Source organism: Balaenoptera borealis, assembly GCF_965194805.1.
Source record: "Balaenoptera borealis genome assembly, chromosome: 2".
Taxonomy (NCBI): Eukaryota; Metazoa; Chordata; class Mammalia; order Artiodactyla; family Balaenopteridae; genus Balaenoptera; species Balaenoptera borealis.
The window spans coordinates 110,715,395-110,739,302 of NC_138867.1; the positions used below are offsets into that span (position 1 = coordinate 110,715,395).

Here is a 23,908-nt window from a genome sequence, read left to right on the forward strand (position 1 = left end):
CCTCTACTTAAGGGCTATTTCACGTCAGTGCTGGCATATAAACAACTTTAAAGAGGAACTAATTCCTTCAAAGACCTTATTCCTAACCTCTGCTCTATGATTAAGTGAGAAGAAAAGCCATAATTTTAGGAAATCCATCTTAAATTAAGTTCCTCTGATTTTCAGTGGACATGAAAAATAATGGTGACTTAAAATCTTTTGCCCTAAGTTTGTACACCCTGGGTCTAAGGCAAAGCTTCAAAAAGCATCAGAAATAAGTTAAAAAGGAAGTTCCATGAAATTAAGACCAATCCACAAGACTCACAGGACAAATGGCTCTGAGTATCTTGATCATTAAGTAACTTTTAAAATACAAACACTATCTATATACAAGAAGAATAAATTAAAAAGGATCATTAAATTCTCCCCTTAGAGAATCAAGTTTGCCGATGCTGAAATTTCTACAACTCTACCAGTAAAATCTGCATGTAGTATCAAGGTCAGAAAGGATTTCCATTCCCATCTGAGGAGAATGGAGTGGGGAGGGGGTGGAGAGGTTGTGAAAAGAAGACAAGAATGAAGAATGTAAGTGATTTGCCCAGAGTCAGCTAGAAATGAACAAAAAAAATTTTTTTTAATCTATTTTCCCAAATGGATAAGAAGAGAAAGATTTTACATCCTTGCACACACATGCTTGTATATCCGTATAACAGTTACCTAAAAGGCTTTAATAAAAAATCCTTGGAGAAAACTGAATGAACTAAAAAATCCAACCTATAATGAAATTTGACAAGTAAAAAATAAATATGCTAAAAAAAGCACGTGTCTTTCATATTTTTAGTAGTTTAAACTGACATCACGAATATAGTATAAAGAGTTGATTATGGTAATATTGATTCAAAGTACAGTCACTCCACATAAGAAAAAAACCACAGGTGCTATTATATCTAAGTACTTATATAAACTCAAGAATAAGGAAAAATATGTATTTGACGGCCAAATACTAAAAGAATACACCAAGAAAGCTGTGCATGGTTAGAATGGAATCCACAAACAGAAGCTGGCACACCCATGATATGTGCTAGGAGGGTATAATGAAAAATGTTTGGGTCTTCTTTTTTTTTGGCTGCATCGCGTAGCATGTGGGATCTTAGTTCCCTGACCAGGGATGAAACCCGTGCCCCCTGCAGTGGAAGCACAGAGTCTTAACCACTGGACTGCCAGGGAAGTCCCTGTTTTGGACTTCTTCATCACACTTTTTCCACCACTTGTACTACTTAAAAGCAGTATCAGATTCAAAGTTTCTACCATGTATGCAAAGCAAGTAGGGTCCAAACAATTTATGAGGTGGCAAAGAGAATAATCCCTTTATTACTACTGCACAGTAATGCAATAATATTTTAATAAAACCAAAAAGATCTCAAAAGCAAAACAAGACATATAAACCTGTCCCCCTTATTAAATTCCTGCATGTCAGCTTTTTCATTTTAAATGGCTTCAATATCTGCCCTAAAGCCCTTGAGAAATCATGAACTTTTTGAAAATAATTTGCATGTGGAGGGAGGAAAGAGAGATTAGAGTAAGAGAAGGGAATTTTCCAAGAATAAAATTCTGGGCCAAGGTCACTTTACCACTTAAATTCTAAATGCCACAGATATGACAAAGAACACACAACTTACCAATCAAGCCCTTTTCTGTACTCGAAGTAACAGTTTTATAAACGGGGTCGATGCCGTCCTTGTGGTCCAAGCCTTCAGCTGACTCAGCTGGGGTGCTCTCCAACACTCTCCGTTTAACTGTCCCATAGTTTGGTTCGTATGTATCAGACAGAGAACTAGAAGAAGCCCAACTCTGCCTCATCTGATTAGTCTCTAGGCTTCCTTTACACTGACCACAAGTTCGAGAGCAGCCTTTAGGACAGGTACAGGGCTCACAGTCAGTGGGTTCAACTTCAGCTATGGGACCATCCAAATGGGTATGTCGATAAGAGTTCAAAAAATCCCAGCCTTTTGGGTTTGGAAGGCTTTGGAAGTTGTCATGGGAGCTGCTTGAACAGGAAGTCCAACTTCCACGACCACTATCAGCTGCTTCTATAATGATATGCTCGTGAGAAATCTCGTCATTGCTCATAGAAGATGAGACAGCTAAATTCTTGATTAGTGATGGCTTTGAGAGTGTCCACCTAAAATTGGAGATACACAATTAAAAGTAATTTACTGGCTTAATGGAAAAATTTTCTTCAGTCCATTGCAAGTATTACTGCCTACAAGAGACTATAGAACATGCATCACAAGTGTTTAATGCCAACATAACCTTGTGGAAAAAAATGACACTGTGTAATCAATCATTAACATTAATGTTAATACTTAGCTCGAAACATACACTGAAGAAACTCAAATACTTAACAAGGTTTCCTCAGAATTTTTCTTGAATTATTATGAAAGATGAGGTTTGAAATGAATAAAATTAAGTATACATTTTCATTCTTGGTCAACATAATGCAACACCAGATTCTCTCCATGCACACAGAATTAAGAATCCTCAATTACAGGAACCATGTTTTATTTTTCAGTGTCTCTGAGGTACCAAGGAAACAGCAACTTCCCCAGTTACCTACTACTAAATGAATTCTATCGTTTATAGCAAGGGTTCTCAAACTTAGTTTCATGGACCAAATCAAGCCAACAGCCTGTTTTTTTATGGTCTTGAGCAAAGCATGGTTTTTACGTTTTAAAGGGTTTAAACAAAATGGAACAAAATACTCCAAAGATTTTGAGACAGAGACCATATGCAGCCTGCAAAGCCTAAAATATGTACTCCTTTAAATGGGCCTTTACCTGCCCACCCCCCAAAAGGTTTGTGACTCCCTGATTTATAGTACAGAGCACATAGAGCAGGGATCAGCAAACTAGAGCCCAAGGGCAAATCCAGCCCTCTACCTGTTTTTGTAAATAAAGTTTTACTGGGACACAGCATGCCCATTTGTTTACAAATTGTCTAAGGCTGTTCTGAGGCAACAATAGCAGGGTTGAGCAATTGCAACAGAGAGTTTACAGCCAGCTACGTCTACAGTATTTACTATCTAACTTTTACAGAAACAGTTTGCTGACTCCTGGTCTAGAGAACCATAGTTTAGAAACCTTTACAAGTACGATGATAATACTTCACTATATCTTAAATTTTTCATATTAAAGTGTACCAGATTTAACAGTATCAGTTTAGAATCAACTTTCTCAGTGCTTTCTGAAGATTTCCATTTTGTTTGATTCTAAATAGAAATTTAGAGTTAACTTTTTTTTTTAAATTGACTTTTTGCTAGCTGATAATTCTTACTCTCCAAATCATACTTTGAGAGAGTAAGGATCAAGGACTAGTCCTACTCTCCCAATCTGTCTACAACGTTTATAGCACTGAGGGTACTTCCCATTACACACGCTTTTTGAGCAATCTCTAACCTTACAGCCAGAATGCAAGAACTACTTCCCACCTACCAATAGCATCTTCACTTTGAGTTCTTATTGATCAAAAAGATACATGATGTAAGTTACTTGAATCCAGTAACACTTAAAAAATGAGCACCCATATATCTTTCAAAATAGTACTTATTTGCATATTCAGTATAGAGAATACATGCTTGGTTCTCCTGTTCTTTCAACTACCCCTTTGGTGGGGGTGGTTTTAGGTTCAAATTAGGGAGCACTGCTTGCAGTGGCCACTCGGCTAGGGTTTTGTGATGTGAACCCAGGCAAGGATGTTTACCCAGGGCCAGGCTGACTATGGTCTCCTATCCCTGAGGAGTGCTCTGTCTTTTCAAATGCTCCAGTGGATTCAGGGACTGCCACAGCCTGGGAGGAACACCGTTCATCCTGTAGAGCTGCAGACATGGAGTCAACAGAGCAATTGCTCACAATGCTGGACCGTGAAGAAATCTCACTATGGCTGGAGTCAGACAAGTTGTCAGATTTAGCTGATGGTATAAGTGTATAACCTGAATGAGAGAAGACAATTGATCAAACTACAAAACAAGGGAACGGGAGTGGGGAGGGTCAGGGAGAGGACAAAGAAAAATATAAAAAGAACAAAACATAAAGTGAGTATCAATGTCAATTTCCATCTATGTAGATGTAATGGTGCCGATTTTCTGTACATGTTCCTTTACATATCCATTCACCTACCTACCCACACGGCACCAATCTAATTCCAAATTCAAGAAATAGAAAGTCAAAACCCAGTATTACTGAGAAAATTAGTTCAAAGGTAAATCTGCCCTAGGCTCTCACATAGCTACAAGCATTTAATAAAACAAGAGGCATTAAATATATTACAAAACATTAAAAAGTAGACATCTTGAACTTCTCAACTTCTTTTTAACCCTATGTCCCCTCCCCTTTGATTAATATAAATATTTCAAGGCCTGACCTGAGTGTCCAAAACACCACCTCGAGGCAGGGGTATGTAAGGGGAGTCCGGACTCAAGGGAAAGAATTTTATTTTTGTTTTTTCAAACTGCAAATACCCTAGATATTTTGCTTTTGTCACCTAAGAAGTCTTGCCCCAAGTTAAAAGCCATTGTTTTAGTATTTTTAAATAACTTGTTTTAGATTTGGACTTACTCTTATACCTAGTTTCCTTTTTCTTCACCAATTTAGCAGAATATTACATTAAACAGCTGAACTGACAGATTTACAAGAATGTAACATGAAAAAACCCAGCATCTACCTGTTTTAAATTGCTCTATGACTTACTGCACAGCAGATATAGCTAGAGAGATTTTCTTTAGCATTCTCTGGAATGAAGGGGTGGAGATGGAGTAAGGTGGAAGGTTCCAAAAACAAATCTGCAGCATGATAGTTAATGTACACAATCGTCTGTTTTGGTAACTGTTAGAAAAATAACCAAACTTCTTTTGTTGAGAAATAAAGAAAATGCTGTAGTAATCCCAGCAAGGAGTAGGTCTCAAAGAAGTAAACAATTATCTTCTTGTTCACTGAGAGAAGAATGAGGTTGATTAGGTGCATGACCTTTGGGTCCATTCCTAGAAATCTCAAGAAGAACTATAGGCTTTACACTCACATATAGCTCAAGTTATTACAAAAAAATTGTTGAATAATAACTTTATTAATTAGTGTCATTAACTATTTCAAAAACAAAACTTAAGACTCAGAAAATGTGTGATCTGCATTTGGCTTTTGTGCCAGGCACAGGACAAGCCAAGGCAAGTCAGTCTCTTGACTCCTACCCCAGTTCTCTGATCTTGGGATCACTGCTGTTTCTCAGTGCCCTTCATGAAGTGATCGGTCAATTTTCAAGAGGACCAAGAAAATGGATGTGGTAAATAAACTAAAAAAAATTCTTCCTCAAAAGAAAAAGTCATTGTTCTTTTATCCTGGGGGACAGACTTGCTTTACTGTTTTAAAAATAATTTCATTCTTATGTCTGTTAGATCAGTACTTGTCAAATATAATTAACTCTAAGAATTACCTGGAAGGCTTATTAAAACACACATTCTTGGGCCTATTTCTGGCAATTCAAATTTACAAGGTCTGCAGTGGGACACAGTAAGTTGTTAACAAGTTCCCCAGATGTTTCTGAACCTGCTATGTTAGACTATCTCCTCCCTCCTCTGATCAGAGTATATATGAAAAGTGGATGATATAAAAAAGTTTATGTGGACAAGATACAGTTTCTTGCCTTCCAAACACTTCACTTTAGCTTGTAAAGTAGTTGCAGTAATAAGATAGCAACACAATTATCTAAGGCAAAGGTTCTGATCAGATTGTTACTGGGGGATTTAATGTAGAAGTAAATACTGGTTCCTAAAAAGCCTCCTCTACTTATTGCACTCACAGACCCAACTGCTACCAGCAGGAAATAAAGCCAACTACAGAAAACAAGAGTATTAAGTTTACTAACATTAGCAAAATAACATATGTACAAATAAGGCACTTTAAACGGATACGATTTTGTCGTTGGAGGACCTGTAACACTAATCATAAAATGCTCATAAATAGTATTTTAATAAGTTGTCTGTCTGAGCCTTATTTGACAAATGACTTAATTTAAGCTACATTTACATTAATAAATGAAAACAAATTTCACACTAAAATTAAGTAAGGAACTTCATCAGAGTGTCTTTCTCCTTTTAGACTTGAATCGCGTATAGAAGCAGTTTAAAGTGTTACTGTTGCCTCGGCTATTTGAATTGAAGATGTCATTCCCTTTCTCATCTTTGATGTTGCTTCCAACATCCTTCACTTTCTCACAGCTTTCTGTAGCTTGATTGAGATCTGCGTCCTCTTTTTTGCTGTTGGCTAGTCTCTCCCTTGAAAGAGTTCTTTCCCTAAATCTTCTAAACGGGGATGTCATTCTTTTTCTGGCTGTGTTCTCACAACTTGTCCTGTCTCTATTCTCCTCAGTGGCCTTCTCGGTCCTGTCTGTTCTTTTGGCTGTGCTCCTGGTAATCTGTTGGATTTTCTTTTGCAAGTAAACCCCACCTATTCCGGGGCAGCTGTGGCCACTGATCTTGGTGCTGGACTCACGGGGAGGGGATGAGGAAGACCCTGAGAGGCGCAGCAGGATGCTGTGATCAGATATGATACTGCCAACTGGAGGGAGAGATGCAAAAACCCTGTCATGGTCAATTAATTCTTTCCAATTAATCACAATTAGCCTGGTTTTATAACATTTCACTATTAAAAAATTCTAACATCTTGACAATATCTGAAAAATTGAAATCTAGCAACATATTTTTTAATGCATGGAGATTCTACTATATAGCATAAACAAGACAGAACACAGGAGAAAGGTTACCTTGATCAGAATAAGCTGGTAATAAAAAATTGCTGAAAGTAGCCCAAGCTGGTAAAATCATAAGCCAAAATATGACAAGAGTATCAAATAACCAGAATTATTTCTCAAAAGTAACTATGTCTAGAATTTTCAGGCAGATTCTACTAAGAAAAAGCTTAGCAAAAATCAGATAGGACATATAAATAGTATATACAATAGATGTATTTATAAAGCACAATTTCTGATCCTATTTTCTCTACAAGGCAGAGAGGTTGCCTGCCTGAAGCATTGGGGAAGATAAAGGTTAAGGCCTCTTGATGTCTCACTTTTTCAGTTCTTTCTTGTTTAAATTCTCCTTTTAAAAATCGCGAACGTAGGCTTATTTTCTTAACTGTTAGAAAACAAAGAACTATTCCAAAGTATAGCAAGAACTAGAAACAGATTCTAATAACATACTCTTAGTTTAATGACATTTTTGTTCAATCACGGACCACTGGCAAAAACCTGTCTATGGAAATAAACAAGCAGAAATAGTTTTGAAGAAAATAATTTTCTCAGATTTCTAAGGATTCAGATCATGACTATGACAGGCTCACAAATCTATAAACATCATGGTCAACTGTTGGCCACATACTGAAAGACACAATAGAGAAAAGACTTCTCTATTCCAGTGGTTAAAATGCATTTGTTTGGAATAAGAGCAATGGGGAAATTCCTGTTCCTAACACCTCTTCCCACAAGTCACAATGACCCATAAAACACCAAATCCAATTCAACTAGTTTCCTGGTTAGAGAACTGTCTATAATGGGACCTCTGGAGGGTGTAAAGATGTTCTGAAAGAGCATTAAGAGCATATGGACATTGTTCATCTGGACCATCTGTGTGAACAGGCACTGTTCCCAGCCCCAATCCTTGGGACCTGATAAAGGGTACTCTGGATAGGATACACACATAGTAAAGAGATGAAAGATATCTGTGTGCCTTCCCGAATCATATATGAGCTGTATACAACAGGAACGGAAACCTGTGTTTTACAAACACATCTATTATGTATACTTTTATATGTCCTATTCGATTTTTACTAAGTTTTTCTTAGTAAAACCTGAATGAAGAGTCTAGCCAGTCTCAGCTAAGTAAAGAGGGTCAGTAATGAAGTTATACTGCCCTGGAGTGGCAGCAGGGAAGAAGAAGAGAAACTCCGATTTACTAAACACTCACCACGTCTCAAGCGTTACAGATATTATTTCATTTAATCCTTAAATAAGGTCCTAAAATAGGTGGTCCCTAACCCATCTTATAGACAGGAGACCTGACCTTATAAATCAGTTGCTTGTAATAACACAACCGTCACCGGGGACAGAGTCAGGATTCAAACTAAGGTCTGGCATCACTGTACCACTCTGCTGTCACATAGTCAGCAAAAATTAAAAAGAACCCCCAAAAGTGAGGGAAACTTAGAACACAGGAGCTGAGGAAAGCTCTGGAAGCTTCTCCTTCCTGCTAGAATTCGTTAACTTGTCTTCCCTCTGACCATGTACCATTTTGTACTGTGTTTATTCAAGGATGTAATTTTTTTACATCTGTGAAATGCCATGACTAAGGAGTGTTTTTGCCAGGGTACACGGAGAATGTGGAGGGCCAATGTAAGAAACACACACGTTATTTAGAATGCTACATTTGCAGCTGACATGAAATGGCATCTTACATGCATACTACCCAGGCTAGTCAAAAAAAGAAAAGCTTCAGTCTGAATTATGAAAACATAGATAAAGAAGAGCAATTTCAGATTTTTTAATTCAAAAGGTTCTACATTAGCATAAATGTAAAAATCCACAAGGGTGCTGTACAGGTTATTATAAATCTTGATTAATAAAAGGTAGTAACACTCCATTACTCAAGAAAGGAATGTATCATCCTAAATATTTGTTTCATTTCCTAAATCTTGTAGTTGGTTAAAAACAATTTCTTGTAGACATTCTTATTTTAAAATACTTCAGAGAATTGTTTGAATTAATTGGTAATTTGAATAACATCAAGAATTTGTACAGACCAAAACAACTGTGAGTTCTGCCTTCATTCTTATCTATACTTGTCCTCCACCAAAGAAGGACCACACTTTGAACGCAGGAGTCCTAACTCCATGATGCGTAACACCTGGAAACCATATAAATAACACAATCCAAAACATGAAAATGCAGGAAGTATTACCAGTTACACTTTTCTTCACACTTTCTATTATTACCATAGACCAAAAGCAAAATATGGGCCACGTAGTGTTGTTTGGTGTAACAAGAACCAGCTTGAACAATTTTATCTTACCTTTGCGAGGGGAACCTTGAGGAGACGCAGGAGGACTAGAATGTAAGGATGATGCCATAGAAATAGTGTCTTCTGTATGTTTCTTACCACTTATTTCTTCAGTTGTTCCTAAAACTTTCTGAGGTAAACTTGTACCTAAAAGTAAAATCAAAGAAGCAATTAAGTATCACTTCACAATGTGATGCAGTTGCCTAAATTACTACATAACTAAAGCCATGATGCACAATGGCTAGTGTAGTTAACTGAAATGTATAAATGACAAACAGGGACTAAATGACTGGGTAATGGCAAACAGAGATTCTCACCTCTAGGTTATTTGTTCAAATTCAGCCAGTCAGCGCAGATCAGATTATAACAGCTTTTTTGGTTTGTTTTGTGGCATAAGGGATATTGATTTAACAGTCTGAATACAGTGTCCCACCCCGCACAACTGACACACTTATTGGAAATCTTAGTAGAGAAGGCATGGATTCAAACTCTTCCCTCCCCTCTAGAGGTGGCCTCTCCAAGTCAGGGCAAGGCACGTGGCAGGGGCAGTGCAGGGGTGCTGGCACTGTCACTACCTGTGGTGCATCTGTGCTGTGGGTACACAGAAGCTGCAGGGCTGCCAGTCCAGCCCTTTTCAAGAGCACTAAATTCACACTACAGGAGAGAAGCAGACAACAGAAAGAATCATGAATTTATAGAAAAATAGTATGAAGCCCACTGGAAACATTCCTGCAAAGTTCTATCATCACTCTCGTCCAATAGCTGGTCCTTTTCAGCATAGGTCAAACTTAGCAATGCTTTCAAATACACTGGTATTTTTACATACATCCTCTCGAAAAAATGTCAAAGAGGTATTGACACTGTTTTTAACCAGTAAAGTAAGCCCAACTTTGATGAGTACTCAGCATAGTAACAAGCAGCCCTTTGATACTGACAAAATTTAAAACACAGTATACAAACACTACTCTTAATTAAGTGCCATTTTAATATAAATATATTTATCACACAAATAATAGTCATATTAGAGCAAGAGGGAAGAGGGCTACCTGGTACAAATAACACTGCCTCTCAAGTGATGACATCCAAGTAAGAAATCAGAGCTAGACTTGTCCCATGTCTCACTCCTACCACAAAATCAACTTCACCCATTTTGCATCCAATTCTCTACTCATTTCCACAGACACCAAACTAGATCAGGCTCTGGGCAACTTCCCGTTGCTACATCAGCCTTCCACTAAGGCTCCCTATCTCCAATCTCACAGCCCTTCCTACTATAGACCTCCTCCAACATAAACTGGACCATAATCTTGCCTTGCTCAAACTGCTTTAATAGCTACCCACTGACAACTTTCCTCTAGCATGTCATGTTATAATTTTGGCATGTCTATGACTTTACTTCTCTTCATCGTGGGACACTGTTTAGTACTGTGTTAAAAGTAAGGATTTTGAGCCAGTTAACCTGGGCTCAACTCCCAGCTCCATCTCTTACTCGTGGTGTGTAAGTTACTTAGATCTTCTATGGTTCCTGTGTAGAATAAGAGTATTATCTATCTTTAGGGTTATTATGAAGATTAAATGAACATAATATATAAAGTTAGTAAAACACTTAGAACCGTGTCTGGCATTCAGTAAGTGCTCCATAAGTGTTAGCATTAATTATTATTGTCTCTCAACACTCTACAGCTTTGTACTCAGAGGCAGCAAACTGCCTGTAGCTCCTTGTAGATATCAAATTCTTCTTCTGCCTGAAGCAACTTCTCTGGAATTTTTGCCTAATTACCTCCTTCCTAATCAACCTTTAAGACTCTGCTTAGGTGTTATCTCCAAAAGGCCTTCTCTGGAGCACTATCTTACCTCTGTCTACCCTAAAAGCCCTCCCTCCCTCTTTTGTTCTTTTATATGTTATGTACATGCTCCTGGCATAATAGTGAACACATTACATATACTGAAGTTATCTATTTGTGTGAATGTCTGTAACACCAGACTGAAAATCTGGCAAAGGAAGGGGCATTTCTTATTCAACTTTGGATTTCAAAACAATATCAAATTAAATTCACAAGGTTCTACTGAATATGTCCTATGTATAATGTATGAACTAAATAATAATGTTAGGGACCAAATCTAATCTAGCTTCCCATTTGAAAGCTAAAATAGTGATACTGTTAAAACAACAAATGAAAGTAATTTGGACAACATCTACATGGCCTAACAGAAGAAAAAAAGCATGGTCTATACTTATATATTTTACACTTGCTTCTTGTCCCCAAGCTAGGTTTTCAGAAGTGGTCATTAATGAAAAACCAACAAACCATCTTTTTTAGAAAGAAGCAATTTCATTATTTTTAGATGCAGCAATTTCATAGGCTGCATCTGCATTAAATAATTGAGTAAATGCACCACTAAATGCAGTAAGCCCTTGGTACCCAAATATACTGCTATACGTTTCTGGCTGATATGATTATAGGAATTCCAACATCAGCATTTAAAATATGCATGCAGTCATCGAATACAGCAAAATGAAGCATTAGGCGCCTATAGGCAAAATGAAGCATTTTTTGACTCATGAGTGCTTTTTACATTACACAAACTACAATAGTTGATCTCCAAAGCATTTACATTTGTAATTATTTTCCATTCTAACTCGCCTGAAAATTTCAATTAAATGAATGCAATATTAACTGTGAATACTTACTCAGTGTGGCAGGGTCTTTTGCTTGTCCCTTCTTCCTGATGGGGTGCAAATTTACAGCTGGTACCTGAAGCACCTGGCTCACTCTGTGGGGCTGATGCAAATGGGCTTTAGCTGCTTGGCCAGCTGACCTCACAGGCACTGGAGACATTTCTGATGACCTGACTGATCTTTTCTCACTTAGATTCTTGGTCACTAATAGAAGAGAGTAAGAAATACATAATTCTGCACTTTTTAAGACAAGGTTATTACCACTGACAATAGTACACGGCTCATTAAAACCACCTATTTTTAACACAAAAAAGATTAATTTTCCTAACAAAAATTTCATGTATTGTGTTATTTCAAAAATTTTGTAGAATTAAGTTACTTTTACTCCCTAAATTAAGATAACAGACTTAATTAGCTCCATCTGCACCATCATCCTAACGGCCAAGTTAACATCCCCTCATCTGTATTATTTTTTTTGACAGATCCTGCCTCAGGTTTCTTTCTACAAATAACACAGGATGACACCCGTCCCATGCAGACAACACCCCAGGGGTCACATCAGTCCTTCTGTCTTCATATTGGCAGACAGAAGAGCCTTTGTGGGTGCCTAGGCCACCTTTGGGAGCCAGAGCCAGGGTCGCAGCTGCATCCTGTGCCCTGATTTAAGCCTTGGCCTCTGGCCAGCGGAGCCTGAGACCCTTGGTGATGTGGGAATGAGCACATTTCCCTGAGCTTGGGGTGAGCGATGTAGTCAAGTCAACTGAGCTTGTGGCTGCTGCCCTTTGGAATCTGGGCTTGACATCCTTGGGCTTTATAAGAGTCTATATAGCCTTGGCAGGTACACTCATGGCCTTGGTGCTTTTGGCCAGCATCTTCCTCAGGTACTTCTTGTCGTGCCTCTTGGCAAACCTAATGTTCCTCAGGAACTTGGAGTCCACCCCCTTCAGAGATTCAAAGCTTTGTGATCAGGGTTTCTTGATGCCATTTCTGTGCCATGTATGGGACTTGCTGTTCATGGTGTGGTTCCTGAACTTGGCCATGTGTGCACCAAAGCCCCAAAGCACTTGGAACCCAAAGAGCTAGCATCTTCTCATTTATACTACTGTAATACTCCCCTCACTGTATCAATTCCAGCATGCCTTCAAGTCATTCTCCATACAAGAGTGCAATGACTCTTCCATCATGAAAATCTGATCATGCCATTTTCTTTTTAAAATTTATTTTACTTATATTTGGCTGCGTTGGGTCTTCGTTGCTGCATGGCGGGCTTTCTCTAGTTGCGGCGAGCTGGGAGGACTACTGTTCATTGCGGTGCGTGGGCTTCTCACTGCGGTGGCTTCTCTTGTTGCAGAGCATGGGCTCTAGGCACGTGGGCTTCAGTGGTTGTGGCGTGCGGGCTCAGTAGTTGTGGCTTGAGGGCTCTAGAGCACAGGCTCAGTAGTTGTAGCGTGTGTGCTTAGTTGTTCTGCAGCATGTGGGATCTTCCCAGACCAGGGCTCGAACCCGTGTCCCCTGCGTTGACAGGCGGATTCTTAACCACTGCGCCACCAGGGAAGCCCTATCATGCCACTTTCCTTCTCCAAATGCCCTACACAAACTTTTAGATGACTTGCCACTGCTCTCAGGATAAAGACACAAATCCCTAAAACAAGGTCTATTAGACCCTGCATGATCCAGCTTCCCTAATAACCCACACTCTGCAGCTACTAGATTAGATCCCATTTTATGTTCTCAAGGCATCCTGTATCCTTCCTTCACAGCACTGATAACTGTAACGATACAACTGTCTGTGAGATTAATCAATTAATGTCTCTTCCCCCCACAAGGCTATAACTAACGTGACTGTAAGGACTGTTTACTTTGTTCACTACTATATCCCTGTGTGTCCAGTGATGGATAGAAAACAGAGGCTTAACAGGTAGTTGTTGAATAAGTAAATGAAATTATTTCAACAGCTATATATAGGAATACCAGAGATATTTATAAGTAGATGGTTAGTATACTTGAAGATGAACATCAGAATTAAAAACTAAGAACTCTGACTTAAGAAACAAAAAGCTGCCTCCTCTGTATAAAATCAACACTATAGTCCAAAGAAAAAAACTTCTTCCTTCAGGTAGTATTTTTAGTACTTTTAATTCTTCAGGCAGTTATTCAGGGTGGTTTTAATGCAGGTCCAATCTCAATACTCCATGATATTTTTGTTTTAAACACCAAGATAAAAGTGTTCAACCTGTCCCAGCACAGCTACAATAGTTAGCTACTATGCTTTTATTATCAGAACCTAGAGAATATTTTGGGTGATAAGAATTAGGGAATATCTCAGAAAGTCAAAGCAAAGTGCTCCTGGGGGATAACAGGCAGTAGCGCATCAACTGACTGAATCCAAGATGTTACCAACTTTTGGTTAGAGCCATGAAACATTTTCCCCCCCAACACTAATCAATTCCGTATTGACATCTTATTTTAATAGTTGCCATAGTACAAAGAAAAAAATCAAGAGACTACTTTGAATATAAAAAAAGAGGTCATAGGTGAGTGCCAAAACTCACACATACATACTTATTATGAAGAACCAAATTCTATAATGTTTGGCAATCAACTGTTGTTTGGGTTTGGAATTTATTTAAACATTTAAAAATCAATCATGCAATAAAAACCAAAGACTCTCAAACTAAAATAAAGGAACATGAATTGAATTAAATTTTCACAAAACAGTTTAACTTTCAGTTTAAGAAAGACCCACAGGTTTTCTCATTTTAAATCAGTATTAAAATCAGTGGTAGTGAGACACCATTTAGTGTTATGAAAAAAGAAGTAGGTAAGTCTAGGGTGGGTGTGAGAGGAGAAAGGTATCGCAGGTGTGTGTGAATGCATGGTGGGTGGAGGAGAGAGAGAACACAGAGGTTGGTATGTGGGCTCTTTCTAGGAGTCAAAAAAGCTTTTTAATTAAGTAATTAGTTATTTGGCTGTGCCGGGTCTTAGTTGCAGCATACGGGATCTTCGTTGTTGCGTGTAGGATCATTGTTGCGGTGTGCAGGATCTTCATTGCGGCATTAGTTGCGGCATGCATGTGGAATCTACCTCCCTAACCAGGGATCGAACCCAGGCCCCCGGCATTGGGAGCACAGAGTCTTAACCACTGGACCATCAGGGAAGTCCCTAGGCCTCAAAATTTTAACAATGAGCAAAGCATACAAAAGGTTTCTATGCTTCTGAATATCCCAAATCATATTTAGGGAACAAAGAAAAGCAGATAGTGAAAACAAAAGATAAACAACCTTTTATCAGACAAAAGCAGGAATAATAAATTGCATTCAGTAACCATAAGATGATGAAGTCTATATTGCATTACTTGGGAAAAAATAATTTTGATGATCATTCAAAGCAGCGTCAGAGATATTTAATAAATGTGTATATGGCTTTGAACTTTAAAACATGAATAAAATTTGAAGATTCTATATACTTTTTCAGTCTTTACTTTTGACATGTACCATTTTCTTATTGCAGACACTTCTTGATATCCCACCAGGTGGTAAGAAATTTTTCCAGATACTTTCCAAGTCTATATACATTTATTATTTTTAACAACCATATATCATCCTTTGTATTGATAAGGAAGCAGTGTACTTAACTATTCTCCAGTGTTTTGGTATCTGTCTGAGTTCTTTTTCCATTGTAATACATGCTGCACAATCCCAATACTGGACACCTCACAGACTGCGTGAGGAGGAGTAAATGGCAATGTTTATAAAAAGTGTTTAGCATGGTTGCTGGCATATAGAGAGCGCTCAGTAATTGTTAGCTTTCATTATTTTATTTCTTTCTCTTAATTTAATAGGTTTGATGTAGAAAGAATCTGAGATAAAACATGGTACCAATACTTGCTTGAGTTTTACATTTAGGAAAACAGAAGAGATCTAAGATGAAGAGAAACTTGTTCAAATGGTAATAAATGAGACCCAGACTCTGTCTCCATCCTTTAGTAGGTGTTCTTTTCATCATACCCCATTCATTTTCCTATTGGTAAAAGTGTTCAAGATACTGTTTTTATAACAACACTTACTGAATGGCTCATTACCCTACATTTTAAAATTCACTGTGAATCTGAATTTTAAAATCAATACTTGGTTGTATTTGCATTTCATCTTTTCTACTCTATTGACATACTTTTTTGATTACTATGTAAATACTACATCATTTATCAATTTCAGGGTCAACCCATGATAATTACAATTTCCCCCTATCAATTAGGAACACAGAAATAGAAAAACTGAACCTCCCCCCTCATATATTCTGTCAACATTTAATCAAGTTCTATACATTGTATTGGGATTTTTACTGGTGTAATGTTTAATCATATATATAGATAGATAATACTCACTTATAATGGAAGTACAATCATCTTTATTTTGTTGTTATAACAAACACAATGTATTTTACCATCTTTGATCTCTGCTTTTACAACTCATGATTTCCTTGACCCAGAGACACATACATTCTATTGTCTGTACTTAATTAAAAAAAAACAGTATTGAGAATAGGCTCTATTTTGTTCATCGTATTTTCTATTTATAAATATTAGAATATGTCTAATTTTTCTTGTTTTACCGTATTTACTGATGCCTATAATATACCTATTATCTCTAACAGTATATTAATTAAATTTATTGTATTTTTTCAGTTGGTAAATGATATTATCTGTAAAATTTTTAGGAAAGAGAAATTTTTCACTTATTTTACTCTTCATTTAGGGATGAAGATAAGAACATTCTCAAAGAGAAGGGCACCTCTATAATGTTTCAGTTTTTATCAGAAGACTTTAAAATGCTTTTTAAAGAACTATATCACTCCATTTCTTGCACAGAGTAATCATCAGGAATGGTTGAGAATTCAGTATCTGATTAACATGATCACATGATGCTTGAGGTATGTCAGTAAACTTTTGTGAGTGAAAGTTAATTTTCTTGGGACTTCAGGATAATACTAGAGCAATAAATTTCTATTTTGTTGTGCTGTTTAGTGTCACGTAAGTGAAAACTTATACTTACAGGTACCATATGCAGGCTCCCATTGCAATGACATCATCTGGAACTTCTCCTCATCTGTTTCTACATCCAGACTGGAAAGATATTGCTTCACTTTCCTTGCCATTTGGGCATCTTCGTACAGCTTCTTAGCATTAAGCAGAGAGCTACGGCGTGCCTTTTTTTTGTGAGCACCTCCCTGAACATCCAGCATGTTTGAATTTGTGCTGCCTTGACTCAGTGACCTGTAAGAAGATGGAGATCACAATAAGGGGCTGTAAAGATGAGAATTACGTATGGCAGATTGAAGATTAAAAGAATTCTGTTCTGTTAATGCAACTGCATGCTGATGCAAATGAGTTAAAAGATGAAGAGCATTAATGCAAAGTAATATGGCACATATGGCAATGTTCTGAGTTTTCAGATTCAGCAAAGTTCAGAATTCAAAAGAATAAGTTAACAATTCCCCGCAAAGCAACAAATTCCATCAGACCTGTGTTTGGTGCCTTTGCAACCCATGGCACAACTGTGACAAGTATAAGCATTCCTTTGGCCCTATGGCCATCCACACTCTGAAGATATGGCAAGAGCCTAGTTCAGGACAAGTCCACCCTGAGCCAGATCTCTGCACCAGGATTCTTCAGCAGGGGAGTTTTCTAGAGCAGCTTTGCTTGTATGTGATGCTTTGGACATGCTATCGCCATCACCATTCCTGTATATAGCTGGCCCACTCCGAGCATGCTCACCGATTTTACCAGTAACCAGATTTTGGCCAAAATTCAAATAGAACAACCGGTAAGAAAAATAACGCCATTTATACTCAATTCAATATAGTCAGAGATCAGAAATGCAATAAAAAGCTACTCAATGCTTCCACTCACATATGAAATGGTTAGGCAATATGTGTCTTCTGGATTGGGGATATGGGATCTTTCTTTTGCAATGCCTCTAAATGTGATGAAACGACAAGCTGGGTAGGAATGACTACAATTGAAACAAGCTATAGCTTCACATCCAACTGTACTCTTTTTGGCAGACTTCTTTCTACAATAACCACATCTAGAACCACTGGAAAACAGGAACTGCAATGCTATTTGTCCTTTGTAACAAGGATAGCAAACACAAGGTTCTAGACAATTTTTATTTTAAAGGCAGTTGCCCTTCTAAAATAATAAAGATATCTATGGATCTTCTAAGTTAGCCTCCCAATTACCCAAAGATATTCTAAATACACAGACCACAACCATACAACAATTTGTTTTTTTCCGTGCTCACATACTCTGTTTAAAACAGACAACTAAAATCCTAATGTTTTCATTGTAAATTAAGTGAAATAAAGTTGTAAAAAATGTTACTTTTCTTTTGCAATTTTAAGATCTTTAAAAGAGTGTGTCTTACATTTGATGGCAACTTTCAATTGCTACTGGTCAGGCAGAAACTGTGACTTGGTTGTTGCTACTTACATATGTGGAAACTCCTAAACTTGCAGAGTGGTTTGGAAAAAATCCAATGGCATTAGTGAATTACTCCCTTAACCTCCAGGAACCAAATGATTATAAGGATGTAGTGAATCTAACAAGTTCAACAACATTACCAAAGCAGGTGTCAAAAGGATGTTAGCCCTAAATATCTGCAAAGCCAACCTAAGAGCCCAGCACCAGCAGCTTTTTGTTCTTTTATGGCTTGTTTTAAGAAGTGTGGCATTACCAACATATTTGATGGCACAAAAGGCAATACTGTGTGAGGAAAAAAATACCCAGAAACTAATAACTCTAAAAGTGATTCAGAAAATTCATATTCTAAATACGAAGAAGTTTTAGAAAGACCTAAACCAATTTATATTTCATATTTTCTTTTTTATGAATGCAAAAAGGTGCTATGTGATAAAAACACATACCTAAGTTTATATAAGAGCTCTTTTAACAAGTATAAAGTTAAAAAATTCTCAGTGTTAAGAAGGTACTGCAGTGATTTTTCTTTGTGGTACATAAAACAACAGTGGTCCCAACAACTGATGATGTCTCAGATTCAAAGAAATGCAGTAAAATCAAGTCCCAACATTTAGGAGCAAATTTGAATACAAGTATTTAATAATTTTATGTAAGTTGATATAAAAAAGTGTCCAGAAATCTAGGATACATACAAAATTTTAATAAGTGAAAATATCATGATAAATGACAATGTCTTCTAAGCTACTTTCAAAATGCTTTGATGTAAAAACAAAAACACCTAGTGCCTGCAAACATCATACAAAGCAACCCAAAAGCTGAATAAACAGTGAATGTGTTACATAAGTCATTCAAACAGCCCAAAATCCCCACTAAGATATACTGTTCAAGTATTCTTCTTCATAACAGTAACGTTAGCAATCAATTTCTATCTTCAATGAGAAGAACCAGAAAAGATCAAGACATAAATGTAAAGTGTAGAAGAAAACACATGAGAAACACAGAGAAGGAAGAAAGCAGAAGGAAATTCAAGTTCATCAAGCTTCAACAGAAAACAAAAGACCACAAATAAGACAAGACTCAAAATAAGCGGCTCACAAAAAATCCTTCTTATATGTAATATAAAAGCATCTAACTTCGTGATTCACTATAATCTTAAAAGAGCAAATTTCTTCTTATTTAATCCCTTCATCCACAAAACCCATCTTTGTCTTCAACTAAAAATGAAAGGACCAGATAGATGATTTATAAGATCCCAAACATTCTATGACTCTACATGGATGCCTAGCTATCTATTACAGATCTGCAAGCAGAGGTCTGAACCTACTTGAACAACAAAAGGTGCTGTTAGTTCTGATTCTATTTCAGTCTTAAGAGAGATAAGGGAGTCTTTAATTAAAAGTGGTAGGAATTTAAAACTCAATGCTATATGTCTCATGGTATTAGTGGATCTGAACAATTAAAATCATCCTCTATTTCAATTATTTACTAACTCAATATTACAGTATAGTTTGGATAAAGGCTACACTCTTTTGGAAAACTCATAGAAAAATGTAACCTTTATAAACAACCCTTTTACCCATTTTAATACACTTAAACATTTATTTTTATAAAATATGGCATGTGAATAAAAGAAAATAGTGTGGACTCTGGAATCAGAATCCACCATTAGTGAGCTCTAGGAATTTGGGCAATTCTCTCTTCCCCATCTGTACCATGGGAAAAACATTATCTATTTCACAGAGTGGCTGGAGAATTAAATAATTCATATAAAGTGCACAGAGAAGTATATGGCACATAGGAAGCACACAACAAATATATGCTATCATCATCATCATCTAACTGACCCTGCTAAATAAAATCTAAAAGGGACTTATGGGATGTCAACAATGGAAAAGTAAAGGGAAAAAAAGCTAGTTCTAACACTATTTTAACCTTGTTAGCAAAAGGCATTTGTCAGGAATGTAGGTTGACAGGGTTAATAGAACACATGCTATTTTACGTGCGTGCATTAATGAAAAGGATGCAGTATATGTTAACAGTTGCACAACCTTCATTCCAGTTGCATTCATCTCTACACTTACCCCAGACTCCGCCACCTCTTCTTCCTGTAAGCAAGAGCCACAAACATTGAAGCATGTGTTTGAATAGGAAAGCACAGAAAAAAGACAACAGTCGTGAGTCAGAGAAACTATGGAGACAGAACAGAAAAATTTTACTAGAAAAAAATGGTAGCTTAACAGTAAAATGACTTTAATGGAATACAAGGGGGTAAAATGAATTATGATATGTACTGAAGGCCTAAAAACTCCACAATATTTAACAGTATGCTTTTAGACCAATTATATTTTTAATACCTAATTCATTTAGAGGCTTATGTTAATAAGAAGCTTAAGGAAAAATATTTACTAACTATGAATTTTGAATTCAAAGTTTTCAGGGAAACCTTAAATTAAGGAATATGATCTTTTGAACATTTTTTTTAAAAAGGATTTTTGAGCCATACATTTAAGCAAGGATGAAGTTACAAGAAACAAAGATTTATAATTTCATTTTTAAGTGCAGAAATTTCTCTTACAATGTGTATTAACAAGAAATTTTGACCAGCAAATCCAACTTAAAATGTAAGTATAAATATATCATCAAAATCTTTATGATCCTGTATCTCCTCACACTACAATTGGGCTGAATCAAGATTCTTTTTAAAATTTTTATTCTCATTTATTTTTTTGCCCCTTCCCCCCAATCCCGACTGGTCTCATTATATGCCTGGCTTGTATCCAATAAGCTCCAGCTCTGGCCAGCCCAAAATCCTGTTTTTCAGTTAGCACGCTGACGACTGTTAAAATAAAAGGGGTTACTTTGTCTACACAAGATATTATACACCACCAAACTGGACAATTACTTGCTTAAAGAAAGCTAGTACATTTCAGTACTAGCTGACAAATACAATTGATTCAGGAAAACTTCAGTCTAATCTAATTATGTTTTATTTTTTCCTATACTGCATTCTACTCTAGCCTAGGCCATTCCCAAGGAAACAGCCATGTTTACTGATTTCACCCTCAGTTTCTTCCTCCTTTGCTCATTTCCGAGGCATTGTTGGTACTTAAAATATTATCAACTGGTCTGGCTCACAAAGTCATTATCGTCTTGAGGAACGAGGGTGCTAAAATACATGAGTAGATGGATGTCTGTGTAAGACAACAGGGAGTGGTGGGGCCACTGTACAGGGACATATAACAAAAACAAAAACTTAAAAACAAAGAAACAAACAAATCCTCCAGGTCTGCTTTGGCCCCTGGTTTTTACTGTTTTCTGCTTCTACACTGCTGAGCAATGACACCCCTCATTACATGTAGTGATTCTCAGGGACAGAAGTGGGATGGGTTGGGAAGAGGAGATATGATATACCCCTTCCTCCATACTTTGAGAATTTCTACACTAGAGCAACGATCAGGTCAACTACTTATAAAAACAAAGACTCCTGAACAGTGATTTAGACAAAACAAAACAAAAATAAAAAAACCTATCCTGACACACATTGATTCTGTTTGGTTACAAAAACTCCATCTCTAACTTTTAAAGAACCAAGTATTTTTGTTTCCTTAGTAGGCTATATTTCTTTCAAGCCACAAGAATTGTGTCTGCCTGGGTAAACATTTCATTTTTAAAGCTCTTAGGTACTGAAGCTATACACAAAGGCCCAGAAGAAAATCAGACCAAAAATTAAAACCCTAATATCTTTTTACCCTAAAAATTACAAAAATTACTGGGAACAGCTTGACAACATACTTTATGTTTTATATAATTTGAGGAGGCATTTGTTATTACATTAAAAATGAATTTTAAAAAGCATTCTTAGAAGATCAGGTTAATATTGAATGCAAATAATACTTTCATTTTTATTAAAGATGGAGCATCCTTAAATTTGCACTTTCTAAACTGCGTTAAAGAATTTACATACAAATAAACAGCAGTACCATGACTTGAGACCAAGGAATATATTTTAGAAGAATAAAGTAGAACTTAGGTAGAAATAGAACTTTAAAAATATTCAATAAAAATAAAAGACATATTCAGTAAAAATAAAAGACTAATACTTCATACATTTGGTTAGAAACCAGATGAAAGCATCTGTCCTCTGTGACAACTTCAGTAAAGATCAGCAACTTACTTACATTTAAGTTAGATGACATTTTAATTAACAATAACAATACAGAACTATCCATGTACTCAAAAAAGTAACAGAGAACTAGGGTTCAAATCTCAGCAATTTATGTAATCCTGGACACATTACCTAACTGCTCTGAGCTTCAGTTTCTTCACATGTAAAAGGCAGGCCAATACTACTACCAACCTTTAAAGGTTATAGTGACAAATGATTACTTGAGAGTGACATCTGTAAAGCACTTAGTACACTGCGTAACAAATGGCAGATGGTCAATAAATGAAAAATATTATATCATGCTCAGTGCCGCTCTGTAACACTTACACACTTCAATGACATACCTCTGTCGGAACATCATAGCTGGGTCCATGTTAGCAGAAGTCATTCGAACAACTTGACGAATTTCCTTGGCAATCATTCTGAGCTTCTCAAAATTTACTAAACCATCTACTTTGGAATCATTTCCTACAGAATAAAAGTAATTTTTTTTAACTTCCAAAATTAAAATATCTATATAAAGGTAGCAGAAGTCAAGTTATTATTGTTGGAGGCACAAATCAGAACCTTCTTTTTCAAACTGTCACTTTTGTTTTCAAGAACTGATAAACCCATAGATGGTTTAATCCTGCTCCCAGGGAATGAGCTAATGGGAGAAATTCTATTCCTACGGAAGTAATGATTATGATTATTGGAAAGTGAGAAACTGTGCATAGCTTCTAAAAGCCATTTCATTATGCTGTAGGCACACCTAGTAAAAAGTACAGCTCCTCAAATCTAATTCTCCAGATGCTCAGCCCACTCTTAGGCAGGTACGTGCATCTGCTTTTTTGGGCAGCAGAGTAGAGCACTTGAAAACTTACTTAGGTTTTAGCCAGAGGTCACAAAGAGTGACCTTTGGCTTAACTAATCCAGTAAGGTTCCTATGGTTTACGATACTTAAAAAAATTGTAAAATGAGCTGTCAACACTTAAGAAGTGGAAGACATCCCAAGAAAACAAGAATTTCTGACTTATCTCCAAGAAAAAAAGTGGGGTGGGTAGGTGGGGGATTAAATAATAGTATTGATAGGTCTGTTTTCCAAGTGGTAATAATTAGTCAAAATTAAGAGGTGGCTGGCTCGGAGGGGTAGACATCTTCTAGTCTGCCATGCATCTTCTCTTCCCCAGAATTTGAATTTACAATCATGACTTTAATCATTAAACACAAATTTGCTTGTTCATAAGTTCCATGGTTTTTGTTTCTGTTTCACTAAGTAGTTCTCTGAGGAAAAAAACTCATACACCTCTCAAAACGGTCTACTGTTCTTTGACGAGAACAGGAATGAGACCAGACTTAGCCCATATGTTGGCTTACCCAGTTCAAACCACAAGGCAAAAAATTATATGTTCAAAGGGTAATCTAACTGTCTTTTTTTCACACCTGTCTTTAACAGTTGGTGTGACCCTATTTATTTTCCACGTAGCCCCTGAGGTGTCTGTGGAATTCCAAGTCCCTGAAGCCAAGTTT

The 23,908-nt window shown here is 36.8% G+C and overlaps 1 protein-coding gene and 1 long non-coding RNA gene across 10 annotated transcripts in view; one reads left to right on the plus strand and one right to left on the minus strand.

The window, feature by feature from the left end:
- The window catches only part of LOC309623702, a 248,219-nt gene that overhangs the window by 17,754 nt on the left and 206,557 nt on the right, over window positions 1–23,908 (plus strand). The window lies entirely within an intron of this gene.
- RAPGEF6 (Rap guanine nucleotide exchange factor 6) overlaps window positions 1–23,908 on the minus strand; it is a 233,864-nt gene that overhangs the window by 4,826 nt on the left and 205,130 nt on the right. For 6 of the 9 annotated variants that reach the window (XM_082380768.1, XM_082380767.1, XM_082380770.1 and 3 more), the window contains 7 exons: window positions 22,744–22,867; window positions 20,316–20,339; window positions 16,808–17,028; window positions 11,769–11,960; window positions 9,089–9,223; window positions 3,739–3,967; window positions 1,659–2,161 (listed from right to left, as the gene is read on the minus strand). In XM_082380768.1, coding sequence (XP_082236894.1) covers window positions 1,659–2,161; window positions 3,739–3,967; window positions 9,089–9,223; window positions 11,769–11,960; window positions 16,808–17,028; window positions 20,316–20,339; window positions 22,744–22,867 — 1,428 coding nt within the window. The other 3 variants (XM_082380766.1, XM_082380772.1, XM_082380773.1) reach the window with 3 other exon arrangements.